Source organism: Gallus gallus, chromosome 1 (assembly GCF_016699485.2).
Source record: "Gallus gallus isolate bGalGal1 chromosome 1, bGalGal1.mat.broiler.GRCg7b, whole genome shotgun sequence".
Lineage (NCBI taxonomy): Eukaryota > Metazoa > Chordata > Aves > Galliformes > Phasianidae > Gallus > Gallus gallus.
Window position 1 is genome coordinate 192,760,118 of NC_052532.1, and position 22,949 is coordinate 192,783,066.

Here is a 22,949-nt window from a genome sequence, read left to right on the forward strand (position 1 = left end):
ACAAAGTCCCCATGGGTAGGTAGTGGTATGCCAATGGCTTGGGCTGTGAGAAAGCTTTTCCTAAGGCCCCTTCTTAGATCAGGTCAGTATGACATTTTAAATCAAATCCTTACCAAAAAAGAGAGAAAAAATTCCAACTGGGAGTAATTTGCATAGCAGGACTGAAAAATGCCATCTTCAAGCAAGTGGGATTAAAAAGGCCCAGACGATGCCTGAATAATAACAACCAGATTTTCCACATAGATGGCAGCTTCCAGCCAAATATCTCAAAATGCCACTTCTTTGTTCTATAGTGTGCCAGCAAAAGTGGCCAGGATGTAAAAAAGGAGTCAGAGAGAGTCAGAGAACCCGACCAGCACGTCCATCAGACTGAAGAAATGACTGTGGTGGGCCTTGTAGGGTGGAAGAGCTGTAGATGACAGCTAACAGCTACTCCTTGTGCTGATGTGGTAAGGATCTGCACTGCAGCATTGAAGGTTTGTTCTCAGCCACCACCAGTCACCTTTGGTTGCGGTACAGGGAAATTGTCCACATTCCATCCATCCATCCAGTTCTGCAGCTGCAAAAGGGAAGGTTGTCACTTCCAGCATCAAAGACATGCCATGTCAAAAGAGTATGGGTTCCACCTCTGTCAGCCATATGCAGGATACCTTTTGGATGAGCGAGATGAATGAATGGGATTTGCAGGAATTAAGGACTCAGAACACTCAGATCTTCCAGCTTTTTTTCCAATCAGTGCTTATTTTTAAAGATATGTCTGAAGAAGAGCAATGAGTCTGCGAAGGGTCTGGAGCACAGGTCTTATGGGGAGCACCTGAGGGAACTGGGATGGTTCAGCCTGGAGAAGAAGAGATTCAGGGGAGACCTCATTGCTCAACAGATCCCTGAAAGGAGGTAGTGGTGAGGTGGGGATCTAGGTAAAAGTGATAGAATGAGAGGTGATGGCCTCAAGTTGCTTCAGGGGAGATTCAGGTTAGATATTAGGAAAAATTTCTTCACAGGATGAATGATCAAGTATTGGAAGAGGCCGCTCAGGGAGGTGTTGGAATCAACTTCCTTAGCGGTGTTTAAGAACCATGGAGATGTGGTGCTGAGGGACGTAGTGGGAATGGTGGGGATGGGTTGGGCTTGTTCTAGATGATCTTTGAGGTCTTTTCCAATCTTGATGATTCTATGACATGATTCTATGAAGATTTTTTGGAAGCATGTCTTAGTTTCATCTGGGATTGAACTGTTTTCTTTGTATGATGCTATGTTTTGGTTCTAGGAGAAAAGCAGTGTTGATGACACACCAATGTTTATAGTTGCTTCTAAGCAGTGTTGAACAGAGCCAAGGCCATTCTCAGCAAAGGGCCTAAGGAACTGGGAGGGAACAGAATTAGGAGAGATGACTTAAACTGGCCAAAGGGATATTCCGTATCATATGACATCATGCAGAAAGAGTTTTGAAGGGGGTGGGAGTTGATCTTGCTCTCTTCTTCTAGTTGGGCATCAGTTAGGGGCTGGTGAGCAATTGCTTGTGCATCACTTCTTAAATACATTCATATATATATATGTGTGTGTGTGAGAAAAAGAAAATATATATGGAATTATATATATATGAGAAAAGAGAAATCTTTGTGTGCCCCAAAGCCCGCATGGTTTTATCCATCTGTATCAGCAGAGATTCAGGATTGGTTTTATTTACCCTGCACAAATTACTCAGTGGGATCAGTGAGATAGTTTGGGATGCTGTGTCACTAAAAGAGCAACGTGCAGATGCCAACAAGCACTGAAAGCGTTTACAGGTTTTAATCCAACCCAGGCAGAGGTTGTGGGCCTCCTCAGGAAAGCTGTGCCTCCTTCGGAAGGGCTGATTCAGCTCTCAGACATGTGCAGGTGAGCGTGTGATGGCAGCCAGCCCAAATCCGCCCTGCTGCTCGCTGATTGCCAGAAGACTAACATGCAAACAGTTCCGCTTCCGCGCTGCTCCCTCCCCTCTGGCCAGACCTGCAGCCTGCACTGTGCCTGGGGCAATCTCGAGTTTGTGGTGCAGAAGCTGGGCAAGAACCTGACTCACCGAAGGAGAATCTGGTGAAAGAGGACTGGAGCACAGCGAGGGGACATGAGCATTTCCTCGGAGCACAAGCCCCTCGGGAAACAGGTCACTGGCAGCCTGCCTACGGTGAGTACGGTGCAGGCTTGGGGGCATGGCTCCTTCTTTTGGGATCATAGCATCCCCTTTGGGTTAGATACAGCTTTTTTTTTTGCCCAGCTGATACTCCGAAGGCACAGGGCCTTGTCAGATGTGTGAGCAAGGTGGGGACTGTAGATAAAAAGCTGTGTCTGACTCCAACCTGTTTGCACCAGCCTGGTTCCAGCAAGGCCATATCCCTCGGAGGCACACAAAGCTACAGCAAACAACCTCGCTGCTTATTTTTCTCCTTTGCAGACTATGAAATTAATTTGATGTTAACTTTAATTTGCCAGATCCCTACGTAAAAGCCTGCTGTGTGTTCAGGGGTTTTTCAACGATCTCCAATGATGAGTAACTTGCTCTGTGTTTAAGATGTGCAGAATTACCAGCTGGGAGCAGTAGTTTTTCTAGCTTTAAGGAAAATCAGTGTCAACCACAAGACAAGGGGCCTATTACTGAGCAGAAATCATAAATCAGGCAATGTTTTACTTTTCCTCCCCTGGATCTATTACTAACTGGTTTGCCTTGACCATCCATCTTAAAAAAAAGAAGCTCAAAAGCATGAGACCCTCCTGACAAATGATGCCTGACAGAAGAAGCTGTTGTTATCACTTGGACTAATGGCAAATTTTGTAACTGATAGGCTTTGCTATAGAAACAGCTTTGGGCCATGCTCTTTAATGGGTAGAGATGACTAGATACTGTCAGACAATCATTTTATGTTCTCTTGGCCCTGGTGCAAATAATTGCCCTGGAGATGAAGCTACCTACATCAGAGCAAAGTAATATTCCAGCTGGGTCTTTAGCCTGAATCTCCTGTTGTGTCCCTGGCTTCCCTACATTGTGAGCTCATTGCTGCTAAACCTTATAGCTTGCTGACACTTAAAATATATGATCTCCCTCTGCTATGAGTTGTCTGTTCCTATCCCCTCATTTTGCTGGCTTTGATGCTAGTTAAATCCTCCCTGAGCCTCATCAGCTTGCTAAAATGAAGGAGAAGCAGAGCTGACACAAGGTGAGAAGCAGGGACAAGAAAAGAGAGGGGAGAGGGCAGCAGGAGCCTCCCCTTTGTCCTGGTGTGAACAGTGAGATCAGCTCACGTCATTTCGTCCTGTGGTCCCATAGGGCACCACAGGCTGGATCCAGCTAAGCTCTTAGGTACACACTGAAGCACATGACTGGTAGCACTGAAGCAGATCATTGTGTGATCAGATCCAAGAAAGAACAGGTGAGCTCCTGGAGAAAAGGGTTTTTATTGACTCAAGCCTTCCCAGTGGCAGGTGCGGTCCTGGCCAGGCATATGACTTGCATTACAGGACTGGCAGCATGAGGGAAAAGAACTGCCTCATTTGCTCCTTCTCCTCCTTCTCTACCAAGTGCTACAAAAATGCAAAGAAGGCTGTTAAAATTCTTCAGCACTGAACTGAGTCAGGAATATGATCAGAAGTGACACCAGGTCCAGCCCTCTGGGCATTCAGGCTTCTCATGTTTCAAATAGCAGTGGCATTAATGCACAGTGAAATAAAATAAATAGAGATAAAAATCCAAACATTCAATCTTAGTTCTTAAATCCACATCAGTTGCACAAACTATTTTGCCCTGTCCCTGGAGGTGTTCAAGGCCAGGCTAGATGGGGTCCTGGGCAACATGATCTAGTGCTTGATAAAGCAATTGGCAACCCTGCCTGCACCAAGGGGAGCTGGAAGAAGATGATCTTTGAGGTCCCTTCCAACCCAAGCCATTCTATGATTCTATGATTCTATGATTTTCTTTTCTTCCTATCAAATGCACAGACAAACAGACTTTGTGCTCTACGTGCGACACCAGCAAAATAACTCCTTCCTATGTCCTAAAGGTGTGGTGAGGATGAATCCATTTAGAAATATCCATGCTTCTGCTGATCTGGATACGAGGGCCAAATATAAATATCATGCATCTGCTTTTACCAGTACATGGTGTGGATATTCCCTCCCCACCATGGGAGGGTGGTCAGGTGCTGGAATGGGCTGTCCAGGGAGGTGGTGGAGTCACTGACCCTGGAGGTGTTCAAGGAACATTTAGAAGTTGTGTTGAGGGATGTGGTTTAGTGAGAACTATTGGTGATTGGTGGATGGTTGGACTGGATGATCTTGTAGGTCTTTTCCAACCTTGGTGATTCTATGATTCTATGACTCATCCAGCTCTTTACACTGCCATAAGAGCTCCCAGCTGCAATGGTATTTTTTCCCTTTTCCTTGATGTTTCCATGTTGGCATCCTCCAATGGCTTACATGTGTGGGTTTTTCTCCCCTTGTGACATCTGTAGTTGCCACCAATTGTGGAGCTGAATGTCGGCGGGGAGATGTATACGACGACGCTGAGCACCTTGAAGAAACACCCTGGCTCCAAGCTGGCAGAGATGTTCACCGGCCAGCACAAACTCAGGACAGACTCAAAAGGGAGGATCTTCATTGACAGGCCAGGGACCTACTTCAAATACATCTTGGAGTATCTGCGCAGTAACAAGGTGCCCACCCAGTGCATCCAGGATGTCTACAAGGAGGCTTTGTTCTATGACATCGAACCGTTAATCAAGCAGCTGGAGGACTCCCCTCAGATTTTTGGGGAACGTGTGGCAAGGAAGCAGTTCCTGGCCCGTGTACCCAACTACAGTGAGAACATTGAACTGATGATCCGCATCGCGCGGGCCGAAGCGGTCGCGTCCCGCTACTCCAGAGTCATCATATGTGTTGTCAGAACGGAGGAAGACGCAGCCAGGTGTCAGGATGCCTTGAACAGCTTGGACATGGATAAAAAATCTGTGGTGAAATTTGGCCCCTGGAAGGCAGCTCCCAGTATTTATGATCTACTGGATTGCATTCAAATGGACGTGAAAGACAAAGGGTACACAATCTCCTTACAGGCTCACGTTGCTGAAAAAGGATTTCGCTTCAAATCCCAGGATTTCTTCCACATAATCCAGTTCACCTGGTGGTAGCAAAGCACCTTTCTTGATGTAGAATGGATGAATCCAATCATTAAAACAAATGAACTTGGGCTGTGGAGACTAAGGCCTGGACTACTGGGGGGACAGGAAGAAATGCGTGGGCCCATAGAAATCTCATTTGGTTGTTTGCCAAATTAAAGAACATTTGAGAGCCACTGCTTTGTTGGGCATTAATGGTTAACTGTACAATTTTCAAGGTATGTGTTTTGAAATGTGGGAGCCAGACCTGAAGCTTAGCAAACTGCACTCAACCTAAGAGAAATGAATATGCCCAAATATGTCTTGTGGACATGGGAAGTTGGTCTCTCACTAGAAACAGGAACAAATTACTACCTCAGAGTCCAGACTTGCTACTAGGGTTAGGAGCAGCACATGGACGTGTCTCCTACTCTGCCTTATTTTGAGTCATAAATACTGAGAGCTACAGAGCCCATTCACCCTAACCTGCTGTCCTCAGAGACTTCTCCACACTGAATACCCCTCATAAGTTAGGATCTGTTGTACGGAGTGCAGCAGTCTGGTCCACAGATTTATTCTAGGTAAAGACAGACAGTGATGACTATAAAGGACACAGACTGACCTCTAAATGCTAGCTCACATCTGCAATGTTGAAAAAAAAAGAATCATCTTTGAAAAGCAACAGATTAGATTTTGAAGTATTTTTGAGAGAAAAGAGGGGAATACATAAAATCTTTCTTCTGATTAATACTTCACTGTTTCTCATGTATTGACAGGCAGGACTTCTTCTGATGAAAAAAATCTTTATATACGAACCATTTCAAGTGGAATCCATGAAAGCTGTGTAATACTTGCTCAACTTAAATTTGGATCTTTAATGATCCTATGATCATTAAAGAGTTGGGTTCTAAATTGTGTTAAAAAAATTGGAGTATTCCAAAGTTGGTATTTTGTTTGTTTGTTTTGCATTTGTTACTGGAGATGGCCATTAGGATGGTTTTAATAACTCTGGGATATTCAAAAAGTCATCACAGTTAATTTGATTATGGATATATTTCCTCTACTTCTCAGAACACAGATTTCTTCCTGTTAAGGGATTGCCCTATGGGCAATAATCTCTGGCGTGATAAATATATTTGAAAAGCTCTTTGAATGATACAGAAGTTTTGCAACCTCCAAGGAAAATCCCGGGATTCAAAAGCTTTATCTTTATGCTAATAGATTTGAATTATTCCTAATTCAGCTGGCTTTCACTTGTGCTCATCCTAACACAGATTTTCCAGCAGTAGAAGCCGCTGACCTCGATGTGGTTCTGCCATAGGTGAGAGGGATTTTTTTAGTCCTCTCACTTATAACCTTGATCGGAGCTGACAGAATCAGCATCTGAAAAGGCCAAAAGGTCTTTTCTCATGCATGACAGGTGACAGGACAAGGGGAAATGGCCTCAAGTTGAATCAGATTTAGGTTGGATATCAGAAAAAACTTCTTTACAGAAAGGGTGGTTAAGCACTGGAATAGGCTCCCCAGGGAGGTGGTTGAGTCACCATCCCTGAATGTTTTAAAACCGTTTGGATGTGGTGCTCAGGCACATAATTTAGCGGAGGGTTGTTAGAGTTAGGGTAGTAAGGTTAGGTTGGGGCTGGACTTGATGATCTTTAAGGTCTTTTCCAACCTAAGCATTTCTATGATTCTATGATCATCTGTGATCCTAACCAAGCAGTTGGTGGCACTTACCCTGAGAGATGGGTGGAGGAGGCCTTCAGATATCCAAAAGGCTGCTGTAAGGAGAGGGAGATCAGTTACTCTTGGCATATACTAAGGGTGGAAGAAGGGCTAACAGGCATAAGTCACAATAAAGATTAGTTATTAGGAAAAAAAGAAATGCTTATAGCAAAGTTAAAGACTCAAGCAACCAATCTCATGGCTATCAAGCTGCTGCCTTTAAAGAGTTTAATTCTCTTGCCATGGATGATCTGAATATGCTCAACTCTAGTTCAGAAGTGGAGGACAGGCTGGAACAGCAATATCCAACTCCCCAGGGAAGCAGCACAGAGCTTGTTAGAGTTCAAGAAGTGTCTGGACAATGCTCTCAGACAAATTGACTGATCTTTGGGTGGAGCCAGGAGTTGGACTGAATGGTCCTTATGGGTCCCTGCCAGCTTGGAATGTTGTATGTTTCTGTGATTGTTTTTTTAGCTGACAGTGGTGACACTGACAGGTTGAAAAGCTTTATACTCCAATCCCTTCACAGATCACTACGTCCCTAAGATGTGGCCCACATGCAGCTATCCCTGGCGATGTTACATGCTGTATTTCTAACTGCCTCTAGACAGATGACTGTCATAGGGGCTCTTTGGTGCTGCTGCCTCTTTCCTCTCTCCTTGAAGGAGACACATTTGAAGGCTGCATTATGTATTCAGGTGTGTCCAAAGCAAAGTTTGCCTTTATTGTCCCAGAGACATGCAAGGCCAGGCTGGATGGGGCTCTGAGTAACCTGATGGAGCTGTAGGTGTCCCTGTTCATTGCAGGGGAGTTGGACCAGACGATCTTTAGAGGAGTTGGGAGTGTCTGAGGGGTCACTGTTGCTGGAGGTGCTCAGGACCCATGGGGATGTGGCATGGATGTGGTCAGTGGGCATGGGGGGGTGGGTTGGGGGTGGACTTAGGGATCCTAGAGGTCTTTTCTATCCTTAATGGTTCTGTGACACGATGAAGAATTTTGTTGCAACTGAGAAGAGGAGGGATGGCTCTTCTTCCGTGTGGTTTTGCGTTATCTTTTACTGGGCACTGGGGAACACCTGAGGGAAACACCAACACTTCTCACAGATAATAATAAATAATAATAACGCAGCTGAGCAGACTCGCTGGGGTATGTGTGATGGGCATCCCACTTCGGAGCTGCTGACATTCGGCTCCATACGGCGGGTATTGGCGAGGAAAACCGAACCCCAGCGCACTCGCTGGGTGACGACGTCAGCCCCGAGGCGGAGCAGGCCGCAGCCGCCATCTTGAACGCGGCGCGTGTTCCCATGGCAACACGAGGCCTCCCAGGCCAGACCTCCTGACCATAGAGCAGAACCTCCAGCTGGGAAGAGTGTACTCTCCGTTCTTACGTCACGAGAGGGCGACTCTATGGTTTGGCGGCGGGGGGAGGCGCGCGTACGGCGGCCGCGACATGGCGGCGCACCTGAAGAAGCGGGTGTATGAGGAGTTCACCAAGGTGGTCCAGGTGAGCGCGGAGGGCTCCGAGCTCTGTAGGGTGACCCCGGTGAGTGTGGGAAGGGCGGTGGTAGCAACCTGGGGCCTAGCCTAGGGGTGGCTTTCCGGAAGAGGGGAGTGTTGGGGGTTGTCTTAGGCTTGGTTACTGCAGGCCCTGGGGAAGAGACGGGGAGATGTGGTGGCCCCAGCTCGGGGTGGGAGAGAACAGCGGTTCTTTTAGGGCTGGCGGTGTAGGAGAAGGGGTTGAAAGGGGCAGAGCAACGTGAGTGCTTACCTGAGGGTGGGAGCTGCCCCAGTGGGCTGGGAAATTTAGCCCTGCAGAGAAGGACCTGGGGGTCCTGGTGGATGAAAAACTGAACATAGGCCAGCCGTGTGCTCCTGCAGCTCAGAAAGCAAATGGTATCCTGGGCTGCATGAGAAGGGGGGTGGCAGCAGGGACAGGGGGGTGATTGTCCCTCTCTACTCTGCCCTCTTGAGGCCCCATCTGCAGTAGTACTGCATCCAGGTCTGGGACCCCCAGTACAAGAAAGACAGGGAGTTGTTGGAGAGGGTCCAGAGGAGGGCCACAAAGATGATCGGAGGGCTGGAGCACCTCCCCCTGTGAAGACAGGCTGAGGGAGATGGGCTTGTTCAGCCTGGAGAAAAGAAGGCTGCAGGGTGACCTCACTGCAGCCTTCCAGGACCTAAAGGGAGCCTACAAACAGGAGGGGAGTCAACTCTTTGAAAGGGTAGATAATAGCAGGACAAGGGGAAATGTTTTTAAGTTGAAGGAGGGAAGATTGAGGTTGGGTGTCAGGGGAAGTTCTTTACAGAGGGAGTGGTGAGGTACTGGAACACCTGCCCAGAGAGGTTGTGGAAGCCCTGTCTATCTCTGGAGGTGTTCAAGGCCAGGTTGAATGGGGCCCTGGGCAGCCTGGTCTGGCATTAAACATGGAGGTTGACAGCCTTGCAGGTGGGTTGGAGCTTGATGATCCTTGAGGTCTCTTCCAACCCAGGCCATTCTATGATTCTATGAAACGTGCTTCCAGGGTAGATACCATTCTGTGACAGGCAAGGGAAAGGGCAGTGTCTGCCGTGGGGTGCAGGAACTCCCTCAGGCTGCCTTGTTGGGAAGCAGTTTGCTCTGGGAAGGATTTGCATGGTGTTTCTGAATTGTGTTGCTCTGTCCCTGGCCCACAGCAGCAGCATGAGGACCTGTCCGCTAAGAAACTGCGGCTGACCAAGCCCAGCAAGTCGGCAGCACTCCACGTTGACCTGTGTAAAGCCACCTCGCCTGCGGATGCCTTGCAGTACCTGCTGCAGTTTGCCAGGAAGCCTGTGGAAGTGGAGAGCGTGGAAGGGGTGGTCCGAATCCTTCTGGAGCATTATTATAAGGTAATGAAGCTGGGAGCCACACATGCTGCCAGAAACCCCATTCTGGCCTTGTTATCTTGGGATGGGGTTGGAGGTGGGTTGGGAAGCTGCTGTTTCCTGTGTTGCTGTCTCAGTTGCCAGCAGTGCTATGTGAGGAGGGTGAGTGGTTGTAGTCCTTTACCCACGTGGTTACAGCTCGTGTCACTTGGTGTTAGCAGTTTCAGGACTCAGTGACAGGGAAGTGAGCCAAGAGGTAATGGCCTCTATTTGCACCAGGGGAGGTTCAGGTTGGATATTAGGAAAAATCCTGGAAAGAGTGCTTATGTATTGGTACAGGCTGCCCAGGCAGGTGGTGGAATTACCACCCCTGGAGGTGTTCAGGAACCATGAAGATGTGGCACTGAGGGATATGGTCAGTGGGCATGGTGGGATGGATTGGATTTGGACTTGGTGATCTTAGTGGTCTTTTCCAACCTTAATAATTCTGTGATTCCTGCAGGCAGTCTGCATGATTAGTTTGCATCAGCTTAACAAGGGGCAGAAGGCATGACAGGAAGTTTTTCAAGGAACCAAGTTGTCCAAAGCTGGCTCAACTTTATCTAAATCCTGTTTAATTTCCTTTAAGAGTGCAGAATTTTTTTGTCTATTGCTTACAATGCGGGCATACCACTTCTAAATGACATTGCTGAAAAACAGAAGTGGTTGATTTTTTTTTTCTTCAACCAACAAAAAATTCTGAACAAGATAAATAAGAGAATAGATGCTTTATGCTGTCCAGATATTGATCCTTCACTTGATAACTCAGATTTGATTGTTGCTAGCAAAGATGTGCTGTAGGCTGGAGCGTTTCTTGTAAACGTCCTTGTGCTGTTTTTTCTTTTCAATTGAATCTTCTCTACTTTCATAGAATCATAGAATGGCTTTGGTTGGAAGGGACCTCAAAGATCATCAAGCTCCAACTCCCCTGCAGCATGCAGGGCCACCAGCCTCCACGTTTAATACCAGACCAGGCTGCCCAGGGCTCCATCCAACCTGGCCTTGAATACCTCCAAGGATGGGGCATCCACAGCCTCCCTGGGCAGCTGTACCAGCACCTCACTACTCTCCTAGTAAAGAACTTCCCCCTGACACCCAACCTAAATCTTCCTCCTTCAGTTTAAAACCATTTCCTCTTGTCCTGCTATTATCTATCCTTTCAAAGAGTTGACTCTCCTCCTGCTTATAGGCACCCCTAGGTACCAAAAAGCTTTGAATTGATGCTAATGCTGTAAGGATTTTATCAGTCTCTGTACTGATTTGTTTTTGAAGTGTGACTGTTTGACTTTTTTTTGTTGTTCCTTCATTCTTTTACAATACCATAGGCAAATAGAACAGTTTGGTGATTGCCCTCTGAAGCGCATCAGAAAAATAACCTGCCTTTTCCTTTTCCCCTACGCTTTTCACTTGCTTTGCTGACAGTTGAACCAGTGTGTCTGGGCAGGTGGCACGGAATGAGCTGGTTGTTGCTGGCAGAAATGGTGTGCCATCAGACAGTGCCTGAAGAGATCCCAGAGGGCTCTTTCCAACTGTTGAGGGTTGTTGGGATGAGGGGTTAGAGATGCAGTGACTTAGGGGCCTACTGCTGCTCTTGGAGACAACAATCTGAACTGTAAATTGAAAGGAAAAGTCTATCCGAATTCCAGCTCACAAACCATCAGAAGGGGAGAGAAAACATCTGCTGTGGTGGGAGACTGCTCAGAAATCAGTAATGCAGATGTTATTCAAACAGGGTTTATTTAAAAGTGCCTCTACAAGAGTCCTTTTTGAAATAGTTGGATTTAGTATTTGTTTAGAGGGTTATCCTATTATTAGTAATGTGTATAGATTCCAAATGTGTTATACTACTGAAATCTGTGCATCCTAACACTAATGGAAGTAGTCCAGTGAGAGTGTGTGCTGTTCTAGCACAGCTCTGGAAAGGGAAAATGCTTCTTGGCTCAGTCTAGAAAGAGATTACTTACAGGGGTATTGTTGCTGTTGGAAGCCTAACACTGAAGTCTCTCCTAAACACTGTTGAAAGGTGTCATTGCTGTGATAAAAAAGGTGCAGAATTGTGGTAAGGTGGTGCTTAGTTGCTTGGAGAGAGCTGAGTATAAAATCCAGACTCCTTTGTGTCCTTCTGCCTTATGCTGGATATCCTTGGCAATGTGAAGATAGAAGAGGGCTCCCAGTTAGGACTAGAATTGCTGCATGCACAGGTCTGTAGAACACTCATATGAGCAGCCCTTTGAAATACACGCAATTTTAAAGAATTTAAAATTAATGATAATTTGTGGAGCTTATTTATGTAATTACCACCTGTGGCAGCACTTACAGATGTATCCAGTTAATGTGTGTTCCTACTACTTATTTTTTTTACCTTGCTGCCTTGGATTTGTTTGCTTTATATCTTCCTGGCAGGATTCCTTCCTGCTGTGAAGTGAGACAGTTGTTTTCTTTAGGCTATGGACCCCAACGCTTAGCTGAAGTCCAAAGACCATCAGTGTCAGTTCATCTTCTAAAATCCTCCCATATGTTCATTAAAACTTATAAGATACGAACATTAACAGTGAGTTTTCCAGAACCCTGAAACCCTGATTATTTAAATTTTTGATTTTCAAACAGTGATGAGTAATTACTCAGAAATTAGGAGTAAGAGAGTTAATTTGTAGTGTACTGGAAGCTGCAAGAGGAACCTTCTGGTGTGGTTAACTTAGTGCAAGGTGTGCATAGAGGAGGAAGTAACCTTATGGTAAAGTTTGGTCCCTGGTGCTGAATTGTAAATGGATCTGCCCTCCCTGCAGAGTGTTCTGCTCTTCCAACTGAAAAAATGAGAGGATCATAGAATCATATAGAATTATAGAATGCCCTGGGTTGAAAAGGACCACAGTGATCATCTGGTTTCAACCCCCCTGCTATGTGCAAGGTTGCCAACCACCAGACCAGGCTGCCCAGAGCCACATCCAGCCTGGCCTTGAATGCATTCAGGGATGGGGCATCCACAGCCTCCTTGGGCAACCTGTTCCAGTGCATCACCACCCTCTGTGTGAAAAACTTCCTCCTAATATCTGTTGTTTCCTTCCAGGAGAATGATGCTTCTGTAAGATTGAAGATTGCTTCCTTGCTGGGTTTGTTATCAAAGACTGCGGGATTTTCCCCAGACTGCATTATGGATGATGCCATTAACACACTTCAGAATGAGAGTAAGTCACGTTTTTCAGATGCCTTTCAGGCCTTGCTTGAAGCGGAGTCTTGTTAGAAGTGCACTGTTTTTCCTTGGTGTGTTGCAGAGCAGCTCATCAGAGCATTAGTGTAGTGATGTTGGTTTTGTAATAGACAGTGAAGTACAGATGATCCTGTTTGTACCTTCATTGAAGTCCATTTTTATTTTTCTTGTTATATTCACTGCTTGTATGTACTTGGTGAAGCTTAATTTTATTTTAGTATTGCTTAGTGACAGGTGAATGTTAGGTTAAGTTGTTGAGTGAGCAGTGAAGGCTCTGTATATGCTGTGTTCTATCAGCAGGGGCTTGAGGAAAATGATTATTCCATTTACTCAACATTAGTGAGCCCACAGCTGGAATACTGCCTCAAATTTTCACTTCCCAGTGCCAGAGAAATGCTGATAAGGTTGGCTGAGTTAAGCAGAGGACCACGAAGGTGATTGGTGGCTGTAGTATGTTATTTGTGAGGAGAAGTCAAGGGAGCTGGGCTTCTTTCCTCCTCTGAAGGAGAAGGCGCTAGGAGGACCTTCCAACTGGAGTGATTCTGTGGTTGTGGAGCTCAGCAAAGAGATGCATAACCTTTCCCTGCTTTGTTTTGCAGAGTCTCACCAAGTCCTTGCTCAGCTGTTGGACACCCTGCTGGTGATTGGCACAAAGCTCACAGAGAACCCATCTGTCAGGATGAGGCTGGTAGAGGTAGCTTGCAAGGTAAGACTGCCTCCCTGAGGACATAAATACTGCTGAAGGGCAAAGCTCTGCTCTTGCACGCTGAATTTGGATTCAGTCTGTTTTGGGAGAGAGCTTGAGGTACTAAATTTTAAATGAGAGCAACTTGTTACCGAGTGTGATGTGAGCACAGCACTCAATGCAGTTAACAAGTCTGTAAACAGCTCTGGATTCTATGCTCTTTCAGTTATTGCTTCTTGCTTCATATGCTTTTGTAAGCATGTCTGCTTTTTGTAGCTGTTATTTAGAAACACTATTCCCTGTTAATAAGTTATTGATAGAAAGCATTAAAGTAATGCTAAGCAAATGCATTTATAATCTGTTTAAATATTCATCTCTGCCAGAGGAAAAAATATATTGTCAGTATTTATTTTATTTTTTTTTCTACTAAAATATTAGCATTTCATAACTGCTGGAAATCTTACTCTGACTAGCTGTTTTGAAGAGAGAAAAGAACAATTAAAAAAACCAAATCTTTCCCTGTGTCCGATAGCATCTGACAGATTCTTCCCATGGTGTAAGAAATAAGTGTCTTCAGTTAATTGGCTGTCTTGGACCAGTGGAAAAAGGTGTTGCAAAAGAAGCTGAAAGCCAGGCTGCCAAAGATGTCCAGAAGATAATAGGAGATCATTTTAATGACCAGGACCCTCGTGTTAGGACAGCAGCTATAAAAGCCATGGTAAGGAGTGCTGGTGTGGTGGAAGAAATTGTTTGGGGTTTGATAAGAAAGCTGGTAAGGATGGGCAAATTAATCCAGAGAGGCTTGGACTAGAGCTTATTTAATTAACTCATCAAGTGCCAGTTTAACATATCAAAACTACTTGGAAAAATAAGATAAGTTATGAAATAGAAGAACTTCATGAAATCTCAGAGGGTACTTTAGTGATTCATGATGATATATTAGGGTAGTGTGGTTAGGTTGTGGTTGGACTTGATGATCCTGAAGGTCTTTTCCAGCCTGAGCAATTCTGTGATTCTATGATATCTGCTTCTGCTGTAGATGAAGAAGCTTTTTAATTTGGGATATTGTGGTGTTATTTATAGGTAAGCTCTTTCTTTTAGTGAGAAATCTGTATTTCCTGATTCAGGACTGGCTGCCACAATAATAAGCCCCTACTACTTCAGCATGTAATAGAACACTGCTTGTGACAAGAAACCTTATGTGTTTAAATCTGAAAACTTGTGGGTTTTTTTTTTTTTTTTTTTTAAAAACAATGTTTTGGTTACTGATTTTCATGTGGGATTGAGCAAATTCAGAACTTTTTAGCTTTAGACCATACATTGAGAACTTTGCTTAGTGTGAGTTCCTGTGACTGTATGGGTATGTAGCACTTTCTCTGCTACCCTTAAAGTTGATAATGTTACCCCATCTAACCTGATGGCGATCAAAGGCATTTGAATTAATACTATTAGACTATGAAGAACAACTCTTCAACAACTCTCTTTGAAAGGGTAGATAACAGCAGGACAAGAGGAAATGGTTTTAAGTTGAGGGAGGGAAGATTTAGGTTGGATGTCAGGGGAGTGGTGAGGTGCTGGAACAGCTGCCCAGAGAGGTTGTGGATGCACTGTCCGTCCCTGGAGGTGTTCAAGGCCAGGCTGGGTGGGGCCCTGGGCAGCCTGGTCTGGTGTTAAATGTGGAGGTTGGTGGCCCTGCATGCTGCAGGGTAGTTGGAGCTTCATGATCCTTGAGGTCCCTTCCAACCCGGGCCATTCTGTGATTCTGTGAGGAAGGAAACAAGATGCATATGAATTTGCATTGGGAATTTGCACGTGAATTTGTTTGGGATCTCCCTTTGCTGGAGGTTACACTCATCCTTCATTTTCATTCTATTTTGTTGCTTTCTTTTTTTCATAGAACTTTTTACACCTGCCATGACTTTTGCAATGATATTGAATGAAATCCGTAGCAAGATTTATGACCTTCAATTTAATAGTTTCAGTACAGTGTCAGATGTTTTGCTTTAGTTTGGACTTTGGAAGCATCCTGAATGAATTCAGGATCCCTAACTGTTCCTATGGCTTTTAATCAGTTTTCCTTGCTACTGTGTTGCTTGTATACATTAGGAGAAGTGTTTAGTAGGGCAGGTTTTGCTGTTACTCTGGCTGTGAAAATGCACTGGTGGTGCTGCTTTTGGGAGCACGTTTCAGGGAGTGGTTGAAACTGGCCAGCACTGAACAATTGCTTGAAGGCTTAGAGAATGGGCAGACAGAGTGTTCATATGAACTGTATTTTCCTAAGCAATCAAAGTATAAGTGGCTGTGAAGTTTAAGGTTATACTGAAGTCAAGGTTTTCTTTAAAATACAGCCAAGATCGAGAAACAGCTGAATTACAGCAGCAGTTGAGAAATGGAAGCATAAAATTAGTATTGAATGCAAAGCAGGAAAAGCAGTGATGTGTTATGGTTTTAAATAACACACTAATACTTTGATTTCATTGTTGTTTCTTTCTTTGGTTGTTCTTGTTTTTCCCCCCCATAGCTTCAGCTTCATGAGAGAGGATTGAAACTGCAGCAGGCCATTTATGGTCAGGTAAAACCTCCTCTTTGTTTCTATTTATTTTGTATTGGTTTGCACACTTTGCTTTTCAGGATTCTGGGGCATTGTGCTTTGAGAGGTGGAAGTCACTGAATAGAGGAGGGCATTTTGTATGCACGTTGTATGTGTTCTTTACAGTGTCATATGGCAATAAATAAAAATGAGCTTTACAACTTCAAATGCACTAGCATGTATGCTTTGACTGAAGTTGATTGTTTACTGGGGGGAGATAAGCATTGGAAGAGCAAGGCATTGCATAATTCTTACAGTCATCTTGCAATCTCAGTGTTAAATCCTTGTACATTGGAGGGTATATGTGATACGTGAGAAGGAATGACCACAAGTTGTGCCAGGGGAGGTTCAGGTTGGGTGTTAGGAGAAATCTTTTTCCTGAAAGAGTAATCAGGCACTGGCATAGCTGTACAGAGAGGTGGTGGAGTCACTGTCCCTGGAGGTGTTCAAGAACCGTGGAGATGTGGCACTGAGGGATGTGGTCAGTGGGCATGGTGGGATGGGTTGGGGTTGGACTTGGTGATTTTGATGGTCTTTTCCAACCTTAATGATCCTGGGATTCTGTGACTGTGTTTGTTACAGAATCATGGAGTGGTGTAGGCTGGAAAGAAACTTTAGAGACCATCATCTCATTGCATTCCCTGTCATGGACTGAAACATCTTTTGCTAATCATGCTGCTAAAGCCTCATCCAACCTGGCCTTGAACACTGCCAGGGATGGGGCATCCCCAGCTTCTCTGGACAGCCTGTGCCAGTGCCTCACCACCTTCACAGTGAAGAATTTCTTCCTTGTATCTAATCTTAATCTCTACTCTTTTGTTTTAAATCCATCACCCTTTGTCCTGGCAAAAAAAGGTTGCAGAGCTGCAGGCCATACCAAATTAGTCTTAGGAAATATTCATGCTTTGTGCCTCCTGCAGAGTACAGGCAGTTTTGGAGCTATACCTCATGTGATTAACAGACTTCATTAGGACTGCTCTACCTGATCAAACTTGGAAATACTTGTTACAGGGGAAGATTTAATTCGTCCTTATTTATAATCTGATTTATGGTAAGGATCACAAATCAGTGGGAAGTGATTATATTGGCTGCAAATCTTCTTTCAGGCCTGCAAGCTGTTGGCAGATGATTACGAACAAGTGCGCAGTGCTGCAGTTCAGCTAATTTGGGTCCTCAGTCAACTGTACCCTGAGAGGTATGTGCTGTACACAAAATGACTCAAAATGGTGCCACAGCAGTATCCTAAGCCTGGGTGTTTTGTGCCAAAAAGTCTCAGGAGAAGCAGTTAGAAGAATGATGTGTACCAACTGCTGACACTTGATGAGAATGCATTGGTTCGACTGAAGTTTTTGTTCTGTTTACTGTATGTTGATAGGAATTCCTCATAGCTCTTTGTTTTATGCCATGCTGGATGACGCCAGCAAACTGACTTTTCTCTCTGCTAGCATTGTCCCCATTCCTTCTTCTAATGAAGAGATTCGGTTGGTTGATGATGCCTTTGGAAAAATTTGTCATATGGTCAGTGATGGTTCCTGGGTTGTGAGAGTACAAGCTGCTAAATTACTGGTAAGTCTCATCCTTCTCTAAGAGGTTCATGTTATGTTACTTACTATTTGAAAAGCAATGGGGAGAAATTTAGAAACTGCTCAAGTTAATTCATATCAGAATTCTAAGAGAAAAGCTGAGTGTGGGTTGTTGGCTTTGTTTGTCTCGGCTGAACTCTGCAATGATTCCCTCCTTGAGGTTGGAGTGTTGGCATCCAGTAAAAACAAGTACTTGGAATGACTGCCCCCCAGCACATTTAAACAACTGAACGCAGGAAAGGCTGTATTAGATTCAGTGAGAAAATAAGCTGCTCTGATAATCCTCAGCAAACTCGGATGTACAGTTTGAGTGTTGAGCACCATGTACGGCTATTAGAAAGGACAAATATTATCAGACCCTGCTTTGGGATATATCCAGAAATTGTGTAGTGAAATTTAGAGTAATCCTCTTAATTCCTTTTGGTTTATTTCTTTTTCTTTCCTTTAGGGTTCTATGCAACAAGTGAGCTCCCATTTCTTAGAGCAGACCCTTGACAAGAAGCTCATGTCAGATCTGCGGGTATGTAAACTCTTAATGCTTGAGTTTGTTTTTACTGTTTGTAGAGTACTCAAACCACACAACAGGTGTGGAAACGCAGAGCTTGTTTGCTTAGCATGTCCTTGCCTCAGGGCTGCTGAGAGTTAATTGATGATGACAGGTTTTCTTTTAGATTAAAGTCAGTGAAGCAATTGCCAGTTTTAGATTTCATTAACTGAGCCGTGTAATAAAGAGCTTGAGGCTATTCAGGTTTTGTGGATGAGAGGTAAACGTTTGTGTCCCTCTGACGGCCATTTGGCTCCAAGCTGTATTGTGTACAGAAAGTTGGCATCCTGGTTTTGGGTGCAAACTTATGGCAGCGTCCTGCAAGAGCTGTCTGGTAGTCAGACATCTTGGGAGCAGTGAGTAGCTGGAGAATAGGACCCTCAAGCAAAAAAAGCTTTTCAGTAAAACTCCTTCCTGAAGCAACTTTCTGAAGGTATTACATTCAGTTTCTCTGGCCTACAAAACAGTAAGGAAGCAATCCAGCTATGCCTGTTCTCAAATCCAGAAGACCATTTACTATTTTGTTCAGTCACCTTTAATGTTTCCCATGGTTGTAACTGAGAAGTGTGTTTGGGCAGAGGAAGCGCACGGCGCATGAGCGAGCCAAGGAGCTCTACAGCTCTGGGGAGTTCTCGAGTGGCAGAAAATGGGGAGATGATGCTCCCAAAGAAGAAATCGATACAGGTGCTGTGAACCTGATTGAATCAGGAGCTTGTGGAGCCTTTGTTCATGGCCTGGAAGATGAAATGTATGGTAAGTGTTAATGTGGTGACTAAATTGTTTGGGATGTATAGAGGGGCTTTTTGTTTGTCTGGGGGTTAGAAGATTAGAACCTTTGTGTTGGGAGGCACACCAGTGTCCTTCAAAATGTTTCAGAATCTAATGAACACAAGTTTTCTTCTAAATTCCAATCCAAGTTTGTGCCTGGCCAACTAATGCCCATTTCTTCCTAGCTTGTGGTAGCTTTTGGATTAAGTAGTTGTTGCTTCTCGCTGGGTCTGGCTTTCCTGATGAAGTAGTAGACAAGTTTGATCTCACAGGGGGCTACATAGGCCAAGCTCCTCTTGGTCTCTGCTGGCATGAATGCTCTTGGGCAATTGGAATGTGTTATACTTGAAAATCAGTGACTGGATTCATGTGTTTTCAGATGCATGGATTTCAGGCGAGGTCTTGTTTACGTCTTCTGTCATGTTATTGTAATTCTGTTTCTTGAATGGAAATGCCTACATTTTACCATCACATTTACCTCCTATGTGGTGCTGCTGCACTAGAGTCTCACAGACTTGCTATGATGGACACAGAGGCCTTCATCTCACTCATTCTAGCAGATTATATCTGACCTGTTCTTTTAAACAGGGCAAATTATCCTGTGTCAAATTGGAACACAAGTGTTCTTCAGCCTCTGAGCATGGCTGTGGCATTGACTGTGCTGATGGCCTCATGGATGTCTGTGTTTAGCCTTTTCTAGCCCAATTTTCCTCTGGGTAGAGCAAAGGTTTGCAAAGGCATCGAGAGCCAAAGGTGCAGCTCTGAATGTCATTCCTGAATTCAATTTTAAACCTTGCTGGACGGATGGAAGTAAATAAGTCAGCAGAAAAACACCATAACAAAAATATCTCTGTAAACCGTGGTGTAAAAGTTGATTTATTATTCTGTGCCTCCTGCAAATTAAACCATGTTTTCCTAATAGCTGAGCTCCCCCTGAAGCTTGAGCACACAGCCTTGTTTTTTTCTGACTGACAGTGTGGCTCAATCCATTGTCTGTGAAGCATTCTCCAGTTTGATTACTGGGGAATGTCGTTAAAGTGGGCAGATGTGGAAAATAACCAGATCTCTGAGGAGTGTATATGTGTCTCCACGGTGGCATTTTAAATACTGCTGAGCTGTGTTCTTCCTTACCCACAGCACTGCTTCGTTTCTTCAATTCCATCCTGTAACTTAAATCTAAATGAATGTGTCAGCTCATGAATGCAATATTGGCAAATGTTTTCTTGGGAGTTTTTTCTTCTCTAATGCCTCTAATACCACCGTGGTCTTAATGACCATGGAGACTCAGCGTTGTGACATGGGCTTTGTTCTGTGTAAGTGGAGGGCTCGCTGTGTTTGCATTTTTCTGCTTAATCAGAATCATCAGGAATCAAAATGTTCTTTAAGAACAATAGGCCTAAACGTTACACGCAAGTTTAAATGAGTGTTTTCAAGATGAGCTAATTTGAATGAAAAGTAGAAGTATGTTTTAAACAATGTTTGCAAGACATCTAATTAATCTTCCCTTTTATGATCCCAGCCCATGAATGCTATGGAAGCTAGTGGGAATGGCTGCGGGGGGAAGAGTCTTCACTCAAGTCTGTTATGTTTGGGTCGTCTTTCAATTCCTACTATATTTTACAGCAGAAATATTCTCTGGACACCTCCGTTTATTTTTACTTCAGCTTGATTTATGAGTCATTTTGATAATTAGGTGGCAGCTTTTTCCTTTCTGTTGAGAAATGTGAAGTCAGAAAGCAGGGAAAGCTTGTTCTGTGTGCTGGTGACACGCTGGTACTCTCAGGCTTTTCAGCAATTCATGAAGTGCTATGTGGCTACTTAAAAATGCAGTGAATGCTCTTAGCAATTAAAATATATGGAAGAATGAAGCGAGCAGTTTAATTACCTAAATTTGCTTGCTTAAGGTGCTACAGTTATAGCTACGCTTGCAAAACGTGCCATGAAATACATAATATTTATTAGCTGGATGTGGCTCTGGGCAGCCTGGTCTGGTGGTTGGCAACCCTTCACATAGCAGGGGGGGTTGAAAATAGATGATGATTATGGTCCTTTTCAACCCAGGCCACTCTATGATTCTGTGAGCTCCTGTCCTTAGCCTAGTGCTCCAATAACACAGGGCCTGGCTGTTGGTGGCGTGCCCTTTTAAACAGCACTAACGACTGATTTCCGCCTCTCCTAACAGAGGTGCGGATTGCTGCAGTGGAGGCCCTCTGCATGCTGGCTCAGTCCTCACCTTCTTTTGCGGAGAAATGCCTGGATTTTTTGGTGGACATGTTTAATGATGAAATTGAGGAGGTGAGGTTGCAGTCAATACACACGATGAGAAAAATTTCCAACAATATCACGCTGCGGGAGGACCAGCTGGACACTGTGTTAGCTGTCCTGGAGGTAAGGCCTTCCCAAGGGGGAAAACATTACGTTCTTGCCTTCTTTTTTTTTTTTTTTCTTTTTAAATAAATGATATTCAGATTAAAGGCTCGCTGCCCTTAATAATTCTGCTGCTGCATCACGTGGATTTCCTTCTGTCTCATTTTCTGGTCCATCACTTTGTGACATTTCATGTTGAATACAACTTAATTTTCTTTGTTCTATCACTTTGGTTATACCTTTTGTTCACCAAACAGAGCCAGGACACGGGTTCTGTCTCCCTCTCTCTCTCTCCTCCAGCAGTTGACTTCTAGCACAGTCCTTGGAATAGTTTTGGCCTTTCCTGACCAGCACTGTCCCAGTCAGTTCTCAGCTGCACATGGTAGACAAATCTCTATTTCTCTGGGGCAGTCTCTTGGATGATGCTGTAAATGCATTCTATGTTTCTCTTTACCCGCTATTTACTTGGCCCTATGCAACAATGACATCCTTCCGTTGTGCTCCAGGATAAAATGAACTAACCAAAGGCCAGGTTGGATGGGGCCCTAGGCAGCCTGGCCTGGTATTAGATATGGAGGTTGGCAGCCCTGCCTGCAGCAGGGGATTTGGAGCTTGATGATCCCTTCCAACTTAAGCCATTCTATGATTGTATGATAACCTGCTTATCTGTCTGTAACAAGTGCTGTGCAATATGACCTGAGCTTGTAAACACAGCAATGAGTGTTAGGTGCCTCTGGTATTTGTGCATCTATTTCATATTTGTTCCATTTAGGAACCTGTGCATTAAGGTATAAATGTGTAGACTAGTTACACTGGTGTTCCTTTTCATGCTTTTGTTATGATTTGTTGTCTATATTACAATAGCTGAAATATGAGAATTAGCACATTTTCATTGTGCTTGGTTCAGGAAAGTACTTGCTTACTTGCTTTCTGTTTCAGCAGTAAAATCCAGCTTTTGACACCAAAGTTAAGGATTTAGGCACCAAAGTTCATGCTGTTCTTCTGACTTGTTAATGGTGGTGGTAACTTTTGTTTTCATTCAACTGCTTTTCCTTTATCTGAATAACTATCATCTGCTCCTTGCTTTTCTCACAAAGCATTGCATTCTGCGTGTCATGGTGTTTTGGTTCTCACTTTCTTCCGAGTTGTACATTTCTTTAGCCCTTTGTAGTCTTCTGCCTTGCTCATCTCCATTCTGCACTCCCAGCAGTCCATGCAGCACACCTGGATTCTTTTATTTCCCAAATCATTGCATCAGTCTTCAGAGTATGTAGTCTCATTCAGTGACAGTCTGCCTTGCAGCACCAAAATAAGAACCAGATGAGCGTACCCGCTGCCTTTCCCTCCTTTGTTAGTTTATGTTGGCTGTCATTGAAGAGCCTCTACAAGGGGACTGTTCTTTCTTTTGTCTAAGACAGTAATGAATGTGCTGTTGATATTTAGCAAATTATGGTTTAAAAAAAATCCTCTATTGAAA

At 44.3% G+C, this 22,949-nt stretch overlaps 2 protein-coding genes across 5 annotated transcripts in view; both read left to right on the forward strand.

Moving 5' to 3' along the window:
- Positions 1–1,969: 1,969 nt before the first annotated feature.
- Positions 1,970–5,317, forward strand: KCTD14 (potassium channel tetramerization domain containing 14). Its single transcript, NM_001277837.2, has 2 exons — positions 1,970–2,164; positions 4,482–5,317. The coding sequence occupies exons 1-2, from the start codon at positions 2,105–2,107 to the stop codon at positions 5,151–5,153; spliced, it is 732 nt and encodes a 243-aa protein (NP_001264766.1). The 5' UTR covers positions 1,970–2,104; the 3' UTR covers positions 5,154–5,317.
- A 2,941-nt stretch (positions 5,318–8,258) lies between these two features.
- Positions 8,259–22,949, forward strand: part of INTS4 (integrator complex subunit 4) — a 32,323-nt gene continuing 17,632 nt past the window's right edge. Inside the window, exons 1-11 of one of the 4 annotated variants that reach the window (XM_015280874.4) lie at positions 8,259–8,387; positions 9,518–9,712; positions 12,795–12,912; positions 13,535–13,641; positions 14,153–14,338; positions 16,142–16,192; positions 17,317–17,405; positions 17,656–17,776; positions 18,242–18,313; positions 18,916–19,090; positions 21,288–21,493. In XM_015280874.4, coding sequence (XP_015136360.1) covers positions 8,295–8,387; positions 9,518–9,712; positions 12,795–12,912; positions 13,535–13,641; positions 14,153–14,338; positions 16,142–16,192; positions 17,317–17,405; positions 17,656–17,776; positions 18,242–18,313; positions 18,916–19,090; positions 21,288–21,493 — 1,413 coding nt within the window. In that variant the 5' untranslated portion in view covers positions 8,259–8,294. The remainder of the gene's footprint in view (positions 8,388–9,517; positions 9,713–12,794; positions 12,913–13,534; positions 13,642–14,152; positions 14,339–16,141; positions 16,193–17,316; positions 17,406–17,655; positions 17,777–18,241; positions 18,314–18,915; positions 19,091–21,287; positions 21,494–22,949) is intronic. The other 3 variants (XM_040704624.2, XM_015280875.4, XM_025146937.3) reach the window with 3 other exon arrangements.